Raw genomic sequence first — 19,502 nt, forward strand, 5'->3', positions numbered from 1 at the left:
TGTGTGTGTGTATGTGTGTGTGTGTCTGTGCAACACATGCACTCTTGGGGTCTACAGAGAGCAGAAGTTAAGCTGCTATGGGTAGAAATGCACTGGAACTGAACATGGGTCTTCCGCAAAAGCAGTACGTGCTCTTAAATGCCGAGTCACTTCTCTAGCCCCAAACCTCCTTTACTCCTAAAATAGCAAAAGCTTTCACTGCTCTTTCCTGTGGTCAAGTCAACACTTAATTCTCTATTATTTTTGAGTTCTTACCAATGCTTTCTTTAGTCATCATATAGATGTATGGTTGACATTTCATGAAAATGAAATTTTGATAAGGGAGGAGCATTACAACATTTATAAAAGCATCTGAGGGCCACCATAACACTCCAACATACAACCTATCACAAAAAAACAAGGAATATTCTTCAACCAAAATTACAAAAGTTTTCATCACTAATATAGGTTTTTAAACTTTGGCAAAATACTTTTACACAAATATTTAAATGTGTACAGAAATATTCATTCAATGAATATTGACTTGTTTACAATCACAAGGAAGCCAGGATAAGGCACTTAGATATTTGACTAAATAGTTTTATTAAATTGGAGTGTTTATTTCAAAAATACATATTCATACATAAGTGTGTATATATGTGTATGTATATTTATACATATGCTCTTTGGCTAATTCTGTCTACATCATATGACTATGTTGCATAGTATGACAAAATTGCTGCCTGATACAGACCCTTTCTCCAGAACACAAATGGTTCAACGTAAAAGATCAATGAAGATGTGGGTAGGTTTAACAAAGACAATTTGAATTATATTTACTAGATAGGGATATGGCTCAACTGTTAAGAGCTTTTACCTAGCACACATGAGGTCCTGTGTAAAATCACCAGTACCATTTAAACAAATATTTAATATGAAAACATTCTGCAATAGGCAGACTATATTCTTTCTCTAGCAGATCCGATCATTTAGGTATTATGTAATCAAACCTCCTTCCCACTTACTTTGACAATTTCCTAAGAATTTAAAAAATTACATGTGAAGACCAATGGCTCATTTTCTGACACAATTGTAGAAAGTGTTCAGAACTCTAAATGTGCAGTCTAACAAACATCTCTAGGCTGTAGATTCTCTTGCCTGCCACTGAAGGAAATGGTTTTTAAGAGCTGCTGTGATGATGAAAAAGTAATGGGATTATTTGGAAGCTGCTTTTCTGCTATGGGGAAAAATTATGATTTTTTTTCAGCATGAAATGAAGCAAAGTCTACATCTGCTGTGAGAAAAGCTAGTTTCAAAAGAATGGAAGGAGAGAAGCAGAGTGTGAAATGCAGATGGAGAGCTGGAGAAGATGTTCCACACAAAGTCTAAGTCTGCCATCCAACCAAAGTTCATGTCTTTTAAGAGCTTTATGACTCCTAAAATATTAGTTATTTCAATAGAACTATTCAAGTCAAACTATTTGCACTGATACCATGTACTTGTCTCAACTCCTGTTTAAAAACAGGACAGAAAGCCCCTCCTGTCAAACAAGGTAAGGACTTCATAGGTTTGGCTTGGAAAAGACAGAACATACTGTTTGCTGAACAAATTAGAAACCTTTTAGTGAGAAGAATTTAAAGCTGATCAATTCCACATCAACAACTAAAACCTTACATATGGGTATAGCTACAGTAAGAAAAAACATGAAAACGAAGCTCAACATACTTAGTCTAAAAGTGAACTAATTAAGCTGATGTCGGGTGCCACTGTTCCTTACATCATTACATTTTAACTTTAAACAAGCTTAACATTTTGAAATGAGTATAAAAAGCAATGGGTTTGAAGTACATATGACAGATTTTATCTTTCTCTACAAAGGTTTTATATTTATTATTAATGTATATGAGAATAGAGGAGTATGGTGGTGCTCACAGAGGTAGAAGAGGGCACAAACCTTTCAAGCTGGATGGATTTAGAGAACTGAGCTCAAGTTCTGTGAGATAGCAGCACTTGTAACAGTTGAGCCGTCTCTACAGTCGTGATATTTTATTTCTAACAAGAAGTTCTGGAATGTTTATGCCCCCAAAGGAAACATTTCTCCTATTACAAATCACATCAATTGGTAATGGAAAACTAAACACTTAGCATTAATTGCTTCCATGTATATTTGCCAGAAAAGATGTGCTCTGTTAAGAGCAGTTGTAACACAGCACCTGTGCTCAGTGAGGGAGCCTGGGTCTTTCCCCAGAGCTATCAAAGATAAGTAAAGATACAAGTGTGGCAGTTATTGTCTGGACACTGTTTACCTCTGTAAGATAAAGATCAACTGCAAATGTTTCTTTTTTTCTTTTTGGTTTTCCCAGACAGGATTTCTTGGTGTAGCTTTGGCTGTCCTGGACTCACTTTGTAGACTAGGATGGCCTTGAACTCACAGAGATCTGCCTGCCTCTGCCTCCCGAAGTGCTGCGATTACAGACATGTGACACTGTGCCCAGCTCAATGCAACTGTTTCTACACTGGCAACTGCAAAGGCCAGTCAGTCTAGCAAATAAAAATCTGGGGTATAGCTCCGACTTTACTCTAAGAAGAACTTAAAATTTAATTTCTCATCAAGTATTTTATTAAAAATAAAAATGTCATAAAGAAACCCATTAATTTAAATAATTAGAATAGGCCTTTAAAACCTCAGTCTTAGGGTAAGGACAATTTTACCTGACCACACTATTTAGAAGAGGAATTTGTGAATGTGGGTTGAGAGTTTTTAAGTGATGCAGTAAAGTACTTATTTTAAAACTCCAAGTTATGATAAAGTGGACTCAACTGGGACAGTCTGGCAGAGTGAAGAACTCCCCACATCCACGCTGAAGAACAAGAAGCAGCAGCAGCTCCAACTACACTTAGGAGATGACTTTGCTGACATAGTTCTGTCTATGCAACACACAAAGAGCTTCTTTTGTGGGAGCTGCATCACGTTTCCCTACACCACCACATAGCACCCTAGAAGGGCACAGAAAAGATTCGCGCTTACTATTAAAGGCCAATATCCATAGCTTCTGTTCGCTTCATGCTATGATTTTGAAGTATTAACCAATGATCATCAGCAAATAAGCTTTGATCATTAACTTATACCAGACATAAGTAAAATCAGGAACTAAAGTCATCATTTTGCCAAAACCCTAGTGCTTAAAAAAAAAAAAAAAAACCAAAAATCAAAATATTTTCAACAAAAAGTATAAATAACCTAAACAAACCTCTCATTCTCTTCCTCTCTGATTATAAAACAAGTTTTTTGTTTTGTTTCGTTTTATTCCCCTGTGGCCCAAGCTGGCCTAGAACTCAAAAAGCGTAGCCTAGACTGGACTCAAACTCAGGAGGTCTTCCTGGCTCAGGCACCATGCCTGACTCTAATTAGCATTGACACTGCATAGTATAGGCCTTTCATAATTTACTACAACTATTCCTTGATTTTAGGAACTTGGGCTATTTTCATGGTTTTGCCACTACATAAAGTATCACAAGCCAAGTGTAGTGGTGCAGGGGAGTACAGATAGAAACTCAGCACTCAGTAAGCCAGTCAGAAGGATTGCCATTAGTTTGAGACCAGATTAGACTTCATAATGAGCACTAAGCCAGCTAAGGCTGTGTCTAGGAAGCCTGTTTCAAAAACAGAAAGAACAAAAACAACATGAAAAACAAGCAAATATCAAAAAGAGTAATTGCATCATTTTATGAAAAGGAAGTATTCTGCACAGCTCTACATTTCCAAGCTACTTAAAACTAAGCAAATTATTATTAAAAGAAATTCGAAATGTACTTTCTCCTACCACAATCCTCCAATACCGTATAAGGAATTCAGAACTGCAAAATGCCACTTGAGTAGTTACTAATGGTTAGATGGTTCTCTGTGTTTAGTTTTTGCCAGGGCTCTGGCAAGGTACTGTGTACAGTTACCATTTGGCATGTCTTCTCTGTCCTTTCTGAAGTGTTTCTACCCACAAGGAGACTGAAAAATCTGAACTTTTCAAAGTACTTAAGAAACACAAAGAGCAAAACACTCAGTTTACACAAGCATAGCTAAAGCATTCTTATAATTACTGAGGACACACCTAAAACTCTCAGTTAACAGATAAGGAAGATGAAGGTTACGGAAGACTACATAATGGTATGACAGAATAAAATACCCTGCTAGGGAGGGGACCAGTGAAGATACACTGGTATAGCACTGTGCGCCACTGAAAACCTTAGGGAGTGATTGCTGGATCACATTTGGTCTCCCTAGTCACAGTGTAAATAAAAGTTCAGACACTTTATACAAGTGAGATCAATGCAACTGTGTTCAATTAATGATACCTTTGGTTTAGAATGGAGGGCTGTTCTATGTTCCATCCGCTTCCATTTCCAGTGAGCATGGTAACTTGTTTGGTCAATTTATTTGAAATGTCTTCACATTTATTCATAAGTCTTATAACTACATCTCTTTCTTGAATTACCGTTTTACAACTCCATATCAAATCTTCAGATAAGCCATTGATTTTGGACATCTTTGTAAACTATGACATAAAAAGAAAAATAGTTTAACAGTTCAAATCTAGTAATCAGAATGCCATTTCTTTTCTACTTACTTAATTAAAGATTTTGTGCCATGACTCAGACTCGCCACAAAATTGTAACCATCTCATCTCTGCCTCCCAAACACTGGATAGCAGGAGTACACCACTCATGCTAGGCAGCCCAATTCCTATCCATTAATTTCCCCCTAAAAGCTCAGCTTCACCCTTATTAGTAAACATAACAGCAAAATGTTCTGTGGGTCTAAACTCAGTTCCATTCCTGTCACTTTCTATGACTACTTAACATCAAGATTAGCCTTAAGAAGCTGAAGAGATGGCTTAGAAGTTAAGAGCGCTGTTTGCTCTTCCAAAGGTCCTGAGTTCAATTCCCAGCAACCACATGATGGCTCACACCATCTATAGTGAAATCTGGTGCCCTCTTCTGGTATCCACGCAGGCAAAATACTGTGTATATATGATAAATAAATAAATCTTAAGGAAAAAAAAAAAAAAAAAAGAATAGCCTTAAGACCAATCTATCAAAGTAAAACCCTACAAGTTTAAAAAAACAAAGCCCCACATATTTATCTTTCAACATCCTAAACTGATTTTTTATTTATTTGTTTGTATTGATGCAGGGTCTCATTATATTGCCTTGGCTGGACTGGAACTCATAGAGACCTGCTTGAATCTACCTCCTTAGTGAAAGCATTAAAGGCATGCACCACTACAAAGACTGATATCTTACTTTTAACTGGAGATTATTTAGAAAAGTATCACAGGTCAAAAGATAATTTTATGGGTTTAAGTGTATGCCTCAGCAGGAAAGCATTTGCCAGCATGTGAGACCCCGAGTTTGATCACAAGCAACACACACAGAGGTTAACTATGACCAATTAAATAATTAAAAAAAAAAAAAAAAAAAACTCTTTAAAACCATTTACAATATAGCACCTGTGTAAACAATTCTGTGTGAAATTTTAAGAGAATGTTTTCAAAAAGAGACCCTGAATAGAATATTTCATATAGGTAGCTGAAAACCTAGTCCCGAAAGAACAGAGCCAAAGTATTCTTCCACAAAGGATGACAAAGCTCAGCAGCCACTTGGCAGCCTGTTGAGAAGAAAAACCCTACAGTCCAGAACTGAAGAGAGGAAGCTAACACACAGCCATCTGCTGGAATAAAAACAGAAGATTTTGATTTATATCACATATAATATTTACCATACACTGTTAATAAAAATCGCCCTTGTAACTATGGTGTTCTAAGTGCAATGAGAAACCCACACAATAGAAATTCAACATTTCTGAAATATGCTTTTTTGTTAAAAAAGAAAGAAAAGGTGCAATTCATAACAAAATACATTTCCATATTTACATTAGAGTTGGTAGGATTTTTGTTGTTGAGACAGATCTCTCACAATGTATGCCTGACTAGGCTAGAACTTACTCTATAGACCTTAAGACCTTGAACACAGAGATCAGCCTATCTCTGGCTCCCCTGTGGTGGCATTAAAGGCATGTGCTACCATACCCACCATATTCCAAACAGAATTTGAGACATCGATATACTTATCTTTTATTCTTAAAATTTATCGATATTTATTTTATATGTATGAGTGTTTTGCTTTCATGTATGTGTACTGCATGTGTGCAGTGCTGACAGAGGCCAAAAGATGGTGTCAAGTACTCTGAGAGTTACGGAGTTGTGAACTTACAGACAGTTGTGAGCTCCCACATGAATGCTGGGAATCAAATCTGATCCTCGTGAGGAGCAGCACATGTTTTTAATCACTGAGATGACTCTGTAATGCTAAACATATGATTTTTGTATATTACACTACAGGGACAATATTCACAATCACGAGGGACCCCTTGCCCTCTTGGTTCATTCAGGGGGAAACTATCCATAATCAGTAGGTGAAGAGAATTTCGACTGGGATTCCTCATTAAAATATCAATTTTTGAATAAAGTAAGAAATTATAGAGCAGCCAGGCCTATAACCCAGCACTCAGGGAGGCAGAGGCAGGTGGATCCCTGTGAGTTCAAGTCCAGCCTGGTCTACAAAGGGAGTCCAGGACAGGCAAAGCTACACAAAGAAGCCCTCTCTTGAAAAACAAACAAGCAATCAAAAAATAATAGAGCAAAAAATCCTTATGTCACATCTGCTGGGCAGTGTTGAAAGTTTGTATATGAAAGAAAACCACGGAAATTAAGTAGAAATCAAAAAAGAACATATATTGTGTGCAAAAATTACAAGGTGCATTTTTACTCAACAATCCTGGATCCATACAAGTTATGATGTTATAAAGCTGAATAAAAATTCAAAGTCTGTCCTTCCCCCCCCCCCCCCGCCCCAATGTAAATAGATCTTCCTTCAAATAACTGAAACCAAGAGCTGGAGATAGCTCAGAGTTAAGAGTCACTCACAAGCGCCTACAACACCAGCTCCAGAGTATCCACCACCCCCTTTTGACCTCTGCAAGCACCCATACACATGTACATACACATACATATGTACATGCACACATAAATGCATGACAAAGAGAAAAGGTAAAAAAAAATTTAAGCTCAAAACAAGTGGTAAAGCGATATCATGCCACTAAATTGATCATTTTTTCTGTATTTACTATAAGAGTTTAGGGTATTTTGTTTGTTTAGTTCTTTAGTGAATATGACTCTCCAACTGGTAAAAGTATCTGCTATATAGAAACAGTCTCACCCTCACATGGCTTACTGCTAGTAGAAAGACAATCTAAGAGTTTAAAAAAGAAAAAAAGAGGGGGGGGGGATAGAATTTCACAGGGCTGTATCACAGGCCGACTTCTCAAATCTAGAAAATCCTTCCAGTGCAATAAGCCCCGGTGTAATAAGGAACTGTTTCAACCTTCAGATCAGTGTGTCAGAGCCTGGAGGAACATATTATTTCAACAAGTGGGAAAGGTTATGAACACTGCAAAGCAACTAAAAAGTTTTAAGTCAAAAGAGGATTAAGATTCCCTGTTTTGAAAGAACACTGTGAAAGCGTGGAGACAAAAAGCATTAATCCTGGTAAGTTTCTTAGTTCTATCAAAAAACAATTCAAGGTCCTGTGGTACATGCTTGTAAAGCCAACACTTACAAGATAGAGGCAGGAGGATAAAGATTGATGCTTAAGCATTTCCCTCAATTTTGGGGAGCCCCTTTTAAAGGTTTATTTGCCCTAAATCAGCCTAAAGAAACCTTAAGAGAACAACATCTCATTTCCTTTAAGGGGCACTGGGTAGGTTTCTGTTTGTTCACTTGGTGTACATATGCTTATTTTCCTCAGGAGTTGGTTATAGGTTATTATTGGTCTTATACAAAGAGAAAACTAGGTTGGACTCAGAGACTTCTCTCTCTTCCTTTATCTTCCTTTTTGTAGGTAAGAAGACAGGTGCTAAAAAGAAAAAAGGCGATATAGAAATATAGAGGGAGGATAGAACAAAAGGTAGATTATTGAATCTACTCAAGGTCTTAATTGATACTAACAAATACTGTTATTTTTAATTCATTGGTATAGAATTTTGTATACTGACACAAATCATGCTCATGTCAAATACTAGTCTAATTTTATCACAAGAATATGTATCCTAGGTCTAACAGATAGATATGATTCTACAGATATAAGGAAAAATAGTTAAATAGGGTCTTCAAAGGCCTCAGAAACCTACAGAATATGGCATTCAAAGACATTTATTATTCTAAAGATTCTTTGACAACAAGACAAGTTAACCAGCCTGCCTCAAAGAAGATGATGAGCATCAAAGAACTTCCTCCTTATGGAGTTGGCTTCAATTGTGGCAAACCAGCCACTGGGCAAAATGTCCTCGTTTCTGCCAGACACAGAATTCTGCCTAAAAATGGGCAAGCTTAAATGAAGGCAGAGTTGACGGCCAAACTCTGCCAAGACAGGGTAAGAAAGTCCTCAATAGTTTCTGCCTCACAAATATGTCTGTCAGATATATTGTGCTACAAGGCCGAGGATGATGCTCCAATGTTATAGAGTGTTGGGTGACTGTTCAGGCAGTAAACTGTCTCAGTCATTTTTTTCATTTTGGAAGCTACTAACCTGCACTCCTGACTCACTCAGATATTTAAGTTTTATTTCTTCTCTAGTCTTTGATGGGGTTGAAGACCAGATAGTTTAGTCTTACAATTAAGCTTAGTTGGTTAAGGGTTAAGATTTCTTTAAATCAAGATAAGATGTTTTAATTTAAAAGAGATGAGATATGCCAGGTGTGGTGGTTCACACCTGTAATCCCAGCACTCAGGAGGCAGTGAGTTTGAGGCAGCATGATCTACACAAAGGGAGTCCAGGACAGCCAAGGCTATACAGAGAAACCCTGTCTTGAAAAACAAAAAACAACAACAACAAAAAAGAGATGAGATATGATAGATATTGATTTTTCATTCAGAAAGTTAGACCCAACAAGACAGGAAAAAGGTTTACTTCAAGTTTGCCAAATACAAATAGCCAAATCACTATGAATGTAACATTTATATAATTCCTGATTGTCTCATGGTTCTTCTTCCTGCTGTGTGTAGTTTATTTTATTCATGTGTAATAATATAAATGTATGTTAAAAAAGAAACATAAAAAAATGGCCAAAAAAGGGTAAGATTTCCTGTTTTGAAAGAACACTATGAAAGCTTGAAGACAAAAAGCATTAATCCTGGTAAGTACCTTAGTTCTATGAAAAAACATTTAATGCAAGATCCCGTGGCACATGCTTGTGAATGCAGCACTTGAGAGAGAGGGGCAGGAAGATCAAGAGTTTAAGGCCCAATTCAACTATACAATGAGATGAAGCTACCTAAGATCCTACATATACTTTCAATCCTAGCAGTCAGGAGGCTTGATGTCAAACAAGGCAACAGAGTCTTGTCTTAAAAAGTAAAATAAAAGAGATTCATGAGATGGCTTGGCAGTTACAAGAACTCACTAGCTAGCTATTCTTTCAAAGAATTTGGGTTTAATTCACAGCACCCACAAAGTAGGTTACAGTTGTAACCCCAAGGGATCAACATCCTCTTCTTCTGGCCTCTGTGGTACACAGCACATATGTTACACAAACATACAGGCAGGCAAAATGCCCATGCACATAAAAAAATAATAATAATTAAGCAAAATGTCTTTGGTTTTAGTTTTCCAAGACAGGGTTTCTCTGTGTAGCCTTGGCTGGCCTGGACTCACTCTCCAGACTAGGCTGGCCTCCAACACACAGAGATCCATCTGCCTCAGTCTCCAGAGTGCTGGGATTAAGGTGTGTGCCACCACACCCAGCTCGTTTATTTTCTTTAAAAAGGGATCTTGTTAAGCACCAAAACCATGTCCTCTACATTTTATGTACTAGAAAGGCGGCTGTTATTCTTGCTGCGAAATGGGCCCTGAGTATGAAAATATGAAAAACAAAGTAATGTGGTAATTATAATGCAGAAAAGATGCACAAAAGAGCAAAAGGCAAGCCAAAACAATTAGAATTTTAAATACAAATTTAAACAAGACAAGGTCACCCTATAAACAGAACTTTTAGTAAACCTCAGGTCACAGATAGGCACAGAAAATAGATCTTGGGCTGGAGAGATGGCTTAGAAGTTAAGAGCACTGTCTGTTCTTCCAAAAGGTCCCAAGTTCAATTCCCAGCAACCACATGGTGGCTTACAACATCTGTAATGAGATCTGGTCCTCTCTTCTGGCATGCAGGCACACATGCAGGCAGAATACTATACAAATAATAAATAAAAAAATAAATTAAAAAAAAATTTTTACATGGCATAAAATGTATAAATGAATAGACGGCACCGAAACTATCTTAAGTGGTGGGTATCTTCGGTAGAATTTTAGATAAACTACATTTTTCATTCCTACAGTTTCAATTTTACATGAATAAAATCATCTTCAAAACCAGGATTTACTCAGGGAGAATAAAGGAAACATACAATTCCTACTTATTGGATAGCTACACGCAAATAGACTATCAATATGCCACTGACTAGCATCTCTGATTAAAACCTCAAGTAGTATCCCAAGAACTCCCTTCTCTGAAAGGTGAGTCTGGGGGTGGGGCCATCACTACAGAAGAGCAAGCAGGAGTTCCCCCTGAGTCTGAGGTGAGGCTCAGGACTGAAAAGAGAGGTGAATGGTAGACCCTGGAAGTGAAGTACCTCTTTACTGCCACAGTGTGTCACTCTTGCAAAACAAATAGTTTTGACTTTTTTTTTTTTAGTAAAAAGAAAAAAAAAATTGTTTAAAGGCAAATTTTTTAATTATTTACTTCCTACTCAAGAAACTGCTAAGAAACAGTCTTATTCATTATTACAACAGCCTACAAGCTACTCAAAATAAATTTGTAATTTTTTAAAGGTTTTTCAAGACAGGGTTTCTCTGTGTAACAGTCCTAGCAGTCCTGGACTTCCCTTTTGTAGACTAGGCTGGGCTCGAACACACAGCCAATCTCCTGCCTCTGCCTCCCTGAGTGCTGGGATTAAAAGCATGGGCCACTTATAACTTTTTAAGTGGAAGTTTCTCAAACTTGTTCAAATTAAAACATAGCCCCAGTACAGTAATCTTAAAAAGCAATGAATCCACTCTTATCTCAAAGAAAGAAATAATCACAGCTGGGTGTGGTAGCACACACCTTTAATGCCAGGCCTCAAGAGGCAGACACTGGTGAACCTCTGTGAGTTCGAGCCATCCTGGTCCACACACTGAATTCCAGGACAGCCAGAGCTAACAGAGAAACCCTCTCTTGAAAAACAAAAACAAACAAAAAAGGAAGGAAGGAAGAGAGGGAGGGAGGGAGGGAAAGGGAAGGAAGGTAGGAAAAGAAAGGAAAGGGGAAAAAGAAAAAGAAAAACAGGCACTTTATAGGGTCAAACAAAGTAAAGTCAGGCACCGTGGTTCTACAAGTTCTTAGGAAACAAAGCAGCACTAGCAGAACAAAGCATGAGCAGAAACTGTGCCAATGTTAAAACCACATCTACTCTGAACACTGCATTCATAAAGGAGATATGACTCTATAAAGGTGGGAGGTAAATATTCACAAAACAAGCTATTCATAAATACTACACTGAACAGTATAAATACACATGCCTTTTGAACAAAGTATATTTTATTACTTTATTTATTTTAAAGGAAGGTCTCCTGTAGCCCAATATGGCCTAAAATTTGTTCCATGGCCAAGGAGAACCTTGAACTTCTGATCCTCCAATTTCTAGCTTCCAAGTGCAGTAATCACTGGTGTGTGCCTCCATGCCTGATTGATTTGGTGCTGTGGATTGAACCATAGACTTCATGTGCACAGGGCTTGCCCTGTGACAATTGAGCTGTATCTCCGGTCCCCACTAATAATACTCTAATTAGCATTTTAAAATGCAATTATGGGAGCCGGGCGTGGGTGGTGGCGCATGCCTTTAATCCCAGCACTCGGGAGGCAGAGGCAGGCAGATCGCTGTGAGTTCGAGGCCAGCCTGGTCTACAAAGTGAGTCCAGGATGGCCAAGGCTACACAGAGAAACCCTGTCTCGAAAAAACCAAAAAAAAAAAAAAAAAGCAATTACGGACCTGGCGTGATGAGGCATCCCTTTGATCCCAGCAGTAGGGAGGGAGAGGCAGGTGGGTCTCTGTGAGTTCAAGGCCAGCCTGGTCTACAAAGAGAGTATAGGACAGAGAAACCTTAAAAAAAAGAAAAGAAAAGAAAAAGAAGGAGAAGGAGAAGAAGAAAAAGAAGAAGAAGAAAGAAAATAAAAATACAATTTGGACATAATAGTGCCCATATCCTATTTTATACTAAGCTTGAAAATTCAGGAAGTTGTTGGTGAGCTAAAGCTATCAATTATAAACTTTGCCAATAAAAATTCCATTTTCATTATTTTAACAATGCTAACTTTTAAACTAAATGCTTGCTACATTTCAAAGGCTATTATAGTTAATGCTGTACTTTCTTTACAATTAGCATGTAAAGCATTACTATTCAAAAAAAAAACTTTAGGTAAAAGAGAAAAATCATAAATAAAATCTAACACTGAAATCACAATACAAGGAAAAAGGAATGAATAAAGCTACAAATATAAATACTTTCAATTCACATCTTTTAAATAACCATTTTTTTCCTCAAATAAAATGAAGGTGATTAAATTGGAAACATTTTAATTTAAAGAAGGAAGAAAAGAAAGGAGGAAGAGAAGTCCTCTGGAAAGAGGATTAAAGCAATGCAGAAAAGTGCAATCTCAGCATTTGGATTATTGTGATATTTTTAAATGGCTAGTATTATATATATGCTATATATTATATGAATCAAATTTACATTATATTATATATCTAAGGCTTTAAAGAAAACCAATGATCTACAACTTTTCAAGTGTGGTTTAAAGACGTCGCTAACACTTTTACACTCAAGCCGCATCTTTGATCAAACATTTATGAATTTACAGTTTATTCAAACACTGTTAGACCGTCTTACAATCGTTAAAACTAAACTTCAACAATTACTTTAGGAATTGAAGTTTAAGAAGGCTGTCCTTAAAAAAAAAAGAAAGAAAAAAAAAGGCTGTCCTAAATCTGTAATATCTTGTAAATTCATTTAGCTTTGTTTACAATTAAAACTTCAACTGTCATAGTAATTTCTGAGTGCAGCGGGTATCAAAACAAAGGATGAGAGTATTTTTTCTATTGTTAACTTGAATGCTAGATATATTATCACACATTACTAATAAAAACAGGCGGAGTAAATTATATAGCTTTTATAGAACTGTACAAATTAACCTTTTCTATTGATAATTTTTACTAATATATTAAATTATTCTATAATCTAGTCACATTCAAAATACTGGTTCCTGGAAAGTAGAAACTAAAAGCTCTAACAAAATTAAAGATGTAGGCTTAGATATTTACTTGTCTAATTACCTATTTGCAATAGCTTTTGTTATACTCTTTGTCCAGGATTACAAAACACTGTGAAGTCTACTTTTGTTTGTTTTGTTTGTATAACAGGTCCTGGTTGTCCTGGACTCTTTGTAGACCAAGCTGGCCTTGATGAAGTCTACTTTTTTGTTGTTTTTGGTTTTTTTTGAAAGTCTACTTTAAAAGGTACTTTTTCACTACTCATAAAATGTTCAGCATTAAGATAGGATAGGACAAACAGTATAGTCTTTATGTTCAATTTTTTGAAGAGAAAAGAAGTCAGGAGACTTAAGTAATGCATAATCTCCAAATTCATGTCAAGACTGATATAAACTCTGCCAATTAATTAAGGAAATATGTCTTCTCCATGTAAAGTTGCTGAATATTTTTTAAACATCTGGCACATATACCTTGGTAAAACTGTATAATCTGCTTTTATTATAAGCTCCCTGGGCAAGTAGTTACAGTGACTACACAAACTAGTATAGATAACTATATCCCTTATTAAATAAATTAGAATCCTAACAAGCCTGAGCAACAAAACCCCGTAATAACAGGAGACCATTAAAGATTAAAAGAAAAATAAAAAGAGAGAAAAGAACAAGAAAGCCCTTCAGCAAATACCACAACAAATAATCACTCAGGCAAAGTCAAACAAGTTTTGAAAGGATGTGCTTTGACAGATGTTCTCTGGAAAGGCTTACGCTTGAGGCAAAATGAAGGTTTTATGTCTGGTTGTGTGTCTTCTTTTTTAAAGGTTGTGCTGGACCAGTATTTTTCTATATGCTGAAATACTTTAATTTTTTAAAATACTTTTAAAAAATTTTTGTCCAGACACCTCTCCCATCAACACTTCGAGACATTTACCAAAGTCACTCGCGCTCATTTAGATTTGTTACAGACACGAAGTGATTCACAAATGTATATGCATCTATCCTCCACAGCACAAACAGTAAAACTCAGAAACCTCCACAAAGCAAGAAGAGCCACTTCGTCTCTCAAAGCTGTAAACAACCATCCATATTGCTTTGCTTGGAGGGCCTATACACAACTCATGAATAAAGCCCCACATTTTCACAAAAGTTGACTATAAACACAAAAACAGTATTTATAGGAGTAAGGTTTGATAACTGATGAGATTTAGAAAAATCAAAAGGCAGGTATTTCAGACAAAACTCATTCACAAGAAGTCAAACACCACAAAATGACCGTGCAAAGGGTACTCACCAGACAGACCTCATGCCCTTCTTCCGCCTACACTTGAATTCTATGTTTCCACAACTTTCTACTTTTCCAATTAAAAATGCTGCAGCCTGTACATTCCATCAAATGGCCACGTTGTTTAACCAGGAGAAACATGTTAGAAACTCAGCTGTCACATTTACAAGGAAAAGAAAATAAACAACTGCTTCTTTGTAGGGAAGCATAAAGCATGTGGGCCATGGAACGCCTCTGGCCGCTGCTACTACTCTTCCAAGCAGGTGTAGTCAAATGTCTGCCACATTCTTGCCTTCTGCATGGTGTCTCAGCACTAACAGAGCAGAACTGGCTAGCAAAACAACTCCTTTCTAAAAGTAAGCTCTAATTTCTTCTTCTGCAGTGAAATGAACCAAGTTTCTATGCAAAAGGATGAGTGACAGCATTCCCAGCCAATCAGCTTGGGTTTTTTCAGGAAAATCACCCCTTAATTCATTCAAAATTAGGTCATATGACACTATTTGAAATACTATTGGCTTACAATGAAAGTAATGTTTGACTCTACACAGGATAAGGCCACCCATCTATGCTTCCCTGGGCTGAAGACAATCTGACTATAAAAGGTACTGTAAATTAAACACACACGGACAGACACAGGCAGACACAGACACACTCACTCACGCCTTACCAGAGCTTCCCAACTATTAAAGGGCCGGAGTTCTGTTATTTTCTGAGCCTTTTTCTGAGAACACTTAGGAATTAAAGTCAGTTCAGCAATTGAAGCATCTTGAAGGAAGTGGAGAATTTTCCCTCGATAGCCGTCCTCCATCACTTCCTCACAACTGCTGTAGTCCTCATCCAGGGAGCTCCCCACATCAGAGCCCGAGTCGTACTCAGAGTCCTCTACAGCTTTCTTAGGATTAAATACATTTTTCTTACGTTTCTTGTTAAAGCCATTTTGTGTTTTCACAGAAACTTTCTGTTTCATTTTTGTTTTAGCTGTGTTTTTAGAATGATTCTGATTCCTTGCAACTTCTTTTCCATTCATAACCTCACTTTGTGAAGCACTCTGGGTGTCTGTGTACAAAAACATTACAAAAGTTCTAACTAACTTAGTAATAAATAAATTAAATAAAATATGAAACATAAGAAGTCAACTAGAGAGTGTGTAAACATTATATTTTCCTTGTAAATACTGAAGAATTCAACTACAACTTCAGCAAATCTTTACATACATTAAGAGTATTATAAAACAGAATCTGAAGATTCAATAAGCTAGACTGACTTATTTCAAAAGTAGGTGGTGACTTCCTTTTAAATATAAATCTGCTTTCTAACTACAGTCCTGAAGATGCAGGTAGCAGCTGCATGTGCAAAAGCACAAAGGAGGCCAGGCCTCACTGTAGCCTGATGGGAGCAGCGAGCAGTGTCGTTCACTGAGGAAAAACATTTTTTCCTATCACTTTGACTACTAATTTATCACCATTTAAACATTATTTAATGTTTTAATATTTAATGCCACTACTCTGTATTTCATTGAAGTCTAAGCTTCCTGTGAGAGAAGGTACAGTTTTTCTTACATTATTTTTATAAGAAAATAGGCACTAAATAATGTGTAAATGTATACTGTTGTCCCTGGCCTTCTGTATCTGTGGGATCCAAATTTATGAATCCAACAAGCCATATAAAAATACATTAGGAAAAGAATTGAATACAAAACATACAAACAACCTGCACAGCATTTGTCACATCAGGTGTTATAAGTAATCTTAAGATGATTCAAAGCATATGGGAAAATGTGTATAGGTCATATGCAAATATCACACCATTTCACATAAGGAAATTGGGTGCCAGTGAACTTCTAGTATCATCATAGGTTCTGAACAAACCCCACAGATAATAAGAGGTGACTGTACTTTATTTAAAATTTTTAATTTTCTACTTATTCAAAGAATTTCCATAGTTATAAATTATATGTTCATGATTTTTGCCCATGTAAAAACTTAATTAAATGAATTAAATAAAATTGCTATGCTAGACTTTAAAAGCCATCTTTATAATTATCAAATGCTAAGTCTATTTGGATCTTGGTTACAAACTTCTTCTCTGAATATGTACAGCCTAACTTTGTTTCACTGTCTCCCCTCCACCACTTTCTGCAGTCCAGAGCTCTATTATGAACTGAGAGACTGCTCCTCCAGGGTGATGATACTCTGAGTTCTTACAGTTAGTGCTTTCCACATTCATGTAAGTGGCAACCTACTGCAAGATCCATACTGGAGTGACACGTGTCAAAATGTAAACAACTAAACAAGACAATTTAAAGGCTGCCTTATGAGTCAGAAAAGACTGTACAAGAAGAAAAAGTTATATACTGTCTTGACTTTTACTATGGTGAAGAACAAGTCAAAATATTTGGGAATTCATCCTTTAGAACATTTCATATCATTACTTCCTGCATCACTTGCAAGTCAGATGCTGACAGGCTCTGCTCTTCTAGAGTAAGACACAGGCTGAATGAAGGAGCCATTACTGATACCTTGATCTTCAGCAAACACTTTAAGAGACTCCAAGGCTTCTGTGTACATCCACTCATGCTCCTTAAGAACTTCTCTTAGTTCCTGAAAGTAAGTTATTTATTTTTCTGTTAAAAATGTGAAATTAGCAATATAGAAAAATTATTCTGTTCTTTTAAAATTTAATCACTGGAAAAATAAGAATTCATAGCACTACTATTATCTTTGTTGAGGGGATGTTTTTTGTAGACAGGGCCTCACCCTCGCTATGTAGCATTGGCTGTCCTGGACCTCTCTATGTAAGCCAGGAGGGCCTTGACTGACAGAAATTCACCAGCCTCTGCCAACCCCCCGCGCACACAAGCACTATGATTAACGGTATGTGCTACCTAGCACTGCCTTGTTCAGTGCTATTTTATAAATGCTTTCTGTTTAATTTTACCTCACAAATACAGTCTTCAACAGGAAGGAAAACATGTTTTCTAGCTCTCTTTAAACACTTAGGACCAAAATCTATTTAAGTAACTTAAACAGATATTTCATAAACTGCCAACTTCAACCTCTGTTGTTGCTAGGGTTTTCTGTTTGTTTGCTTTTGTTTCTTTGAGACTGGGATTATGTAGCCAGATATGACACTGAATTCCTGATCCTCCTTCAACTTAAGAATATAGGTTATTTTATTACCAGATCAGTAAAAACATATAATTCAGAGTTATTTCTGTTCGTTTTTGTCTTCCTGTAAGACAGGATCTCACGTAGTCCATACTGGCCTCCAACTTGCTATGTACCAAAAGATGCCCTTGAACTCCATCAGCTCCTCCTGCCCAACCTCTCTAGGACTTAGGTAATAGGCATGCATCAGTATACACAACTTAACATGTTTCTGGGGATGGTTATGTGACAAGTCTGCTCTACCAACTGTACTATATCCCCAACTGAGAAACATAGAGATGCAACACATGTAAAGGACAGACTAACAGGGTTGTGTGCGGTTCACCAGAATTCAGATGGGATTGCCTGAACACAAAATGGAATACATCTACCAAATGTAAACATTGCTCATATGTTAAACAAGTATATGCTTCAATATGCAGTAACGAGAGCAGAGACCAAAGCATTGGCATGCTTGACATAGATCATACTGGCCCTGAATAGGTTCATATTAACTAAGAACGGGAACGACATTTATGGAGCATTAAGATACTGTAATGCAAGACTTGAAAATTGTTATAAATAAGAGTCATTGACAGTGAGACAGGTTAATTCCTGGCAACACCCAGCTTGCCTCAAAGAAGATGATGAACATCAAAGAACTTCCTTATGGACATAGCTTAAAATGTGGCAAACTAGCCACTGGGGAAAATGTCCTCGCTTCTACCAAAGACAGAATTCTGCCTAAAAGTGTGCAAGCTTGGATGCAGGCAGAGTCGACAGCCAAACTCTGCCAAGACTGGGTAAGCAAGTCTTTAATAGTTCCTGCCTCACAAATATGTCTGTCAGATATATTGGGCAAGAAGGATGAAGATGATGCTCCAATGTTATAGAGTTTGGATGACTGATTAGACAGCAAACTGTCTCTGTCTTCTTCTCATTTGGGAAGCTGCTAACCTGCACTCCTGTATACTCAGGTAATTAATTTTATTCCTTCTCAATTCTCTAATGGGATTTAAGACCAGATAGTTTAGTTTTACAATTAAGCTTAGCTGTTTAGGGGTTAAGATGTTTTTAGGACTAGATATATGTTTTAAGTTGATTATGATGAGATATGGTAGATATTGATTTACATTCAGAATTTTAGATGCACTAAGATAGGAAAGATGTTTTCTTCAAGGCTGCCAAATACAAATAGCCAAAACACTAAGAATGTAACATTTATATAATTCCTGATTGTGTCATGGTTCTTCTTGCTGTAGGCAGTTTACTGTATATATGTGTAATAATATAAATGTGTATGTTTTAAAAATGCAACCCCCAAAAAATAAAAATTAAAGATAAATAATTTAAAAATTCTTATGAATAGCCAGGCAGGGTGGTACGTGCCTAATCCCAGCACTTAGCGAAGCAGGGGGGGGGGGGGTCTCCGTGAGTTCAAGGCCAGCCTGGTCTTGTGACTCCAGGACTGCCAAGGCTACACAGAGAATCTCTACCTCAAAAAAATAAACAAACAATTTATGACAAAGTTGAGAATAAAAGCATGATGGAGGAGGTTAGGACAGCTTTTTACTGTTAAGAATTCACAATTTTACTATGTTTACTGTGTTTCATTTATAATGCTGACACCACAACTAGTAAACACAGTAAATAAGGTAACTTAAAATATTTACATAATGCTAATCAG

The 19,502-nt window shown here is 36.8% G+C and overlaps 1 protein-coding gene across 2 annotated transcripts in view; it reads right to left on the reverse strand.

The window, feature by feature from the left end:
* The window catches only part of Smarcad1 (SWI/SNF-related, matrix-associated actin-dependent regulator of chromatin, subfamily a, containing DEAD/H box 1), a 65,488-nt gene that overhangs the window by 20,227 nt on the left and 25,759 nt on the right, over positions 1–19,502 (reverse strand). For both annotated transcript variants that reach the window (XM_051152248.1, XM_051152249.1), the window contains exons 8-10: positions 17,188–17,269; positions 15,337–15,725; positions 4,330–4,529 (exon numbers count right to left, since the gene is read on the reverse strand). In XM_051152248.1, the coding sequence (XP_051008205.1) occupies positions 4,330–4,529; positions 15,337–15,725; positions 17,188–17,269 (671 nt within the window). The remainder of the gene's footprint in view (positions 1–4,329; positions 4,530–15,336; positions 15,726–17,187; positions 17,270–19,502) is intronic.

Source organism: Acomys russatus, chromosome 10, assembly GCF_903995435.1.
Source record: "Acomys russatus chromosome 10, mAcoRus1.1, whole genome shotgun sequence".
NCBI classification, from domain to species: domain Eukaryota; kingdom Metazoa; phylum Chordata; class Mammalia; order Rodentia; family Muridae; genus Acomys; species Acomys russatus.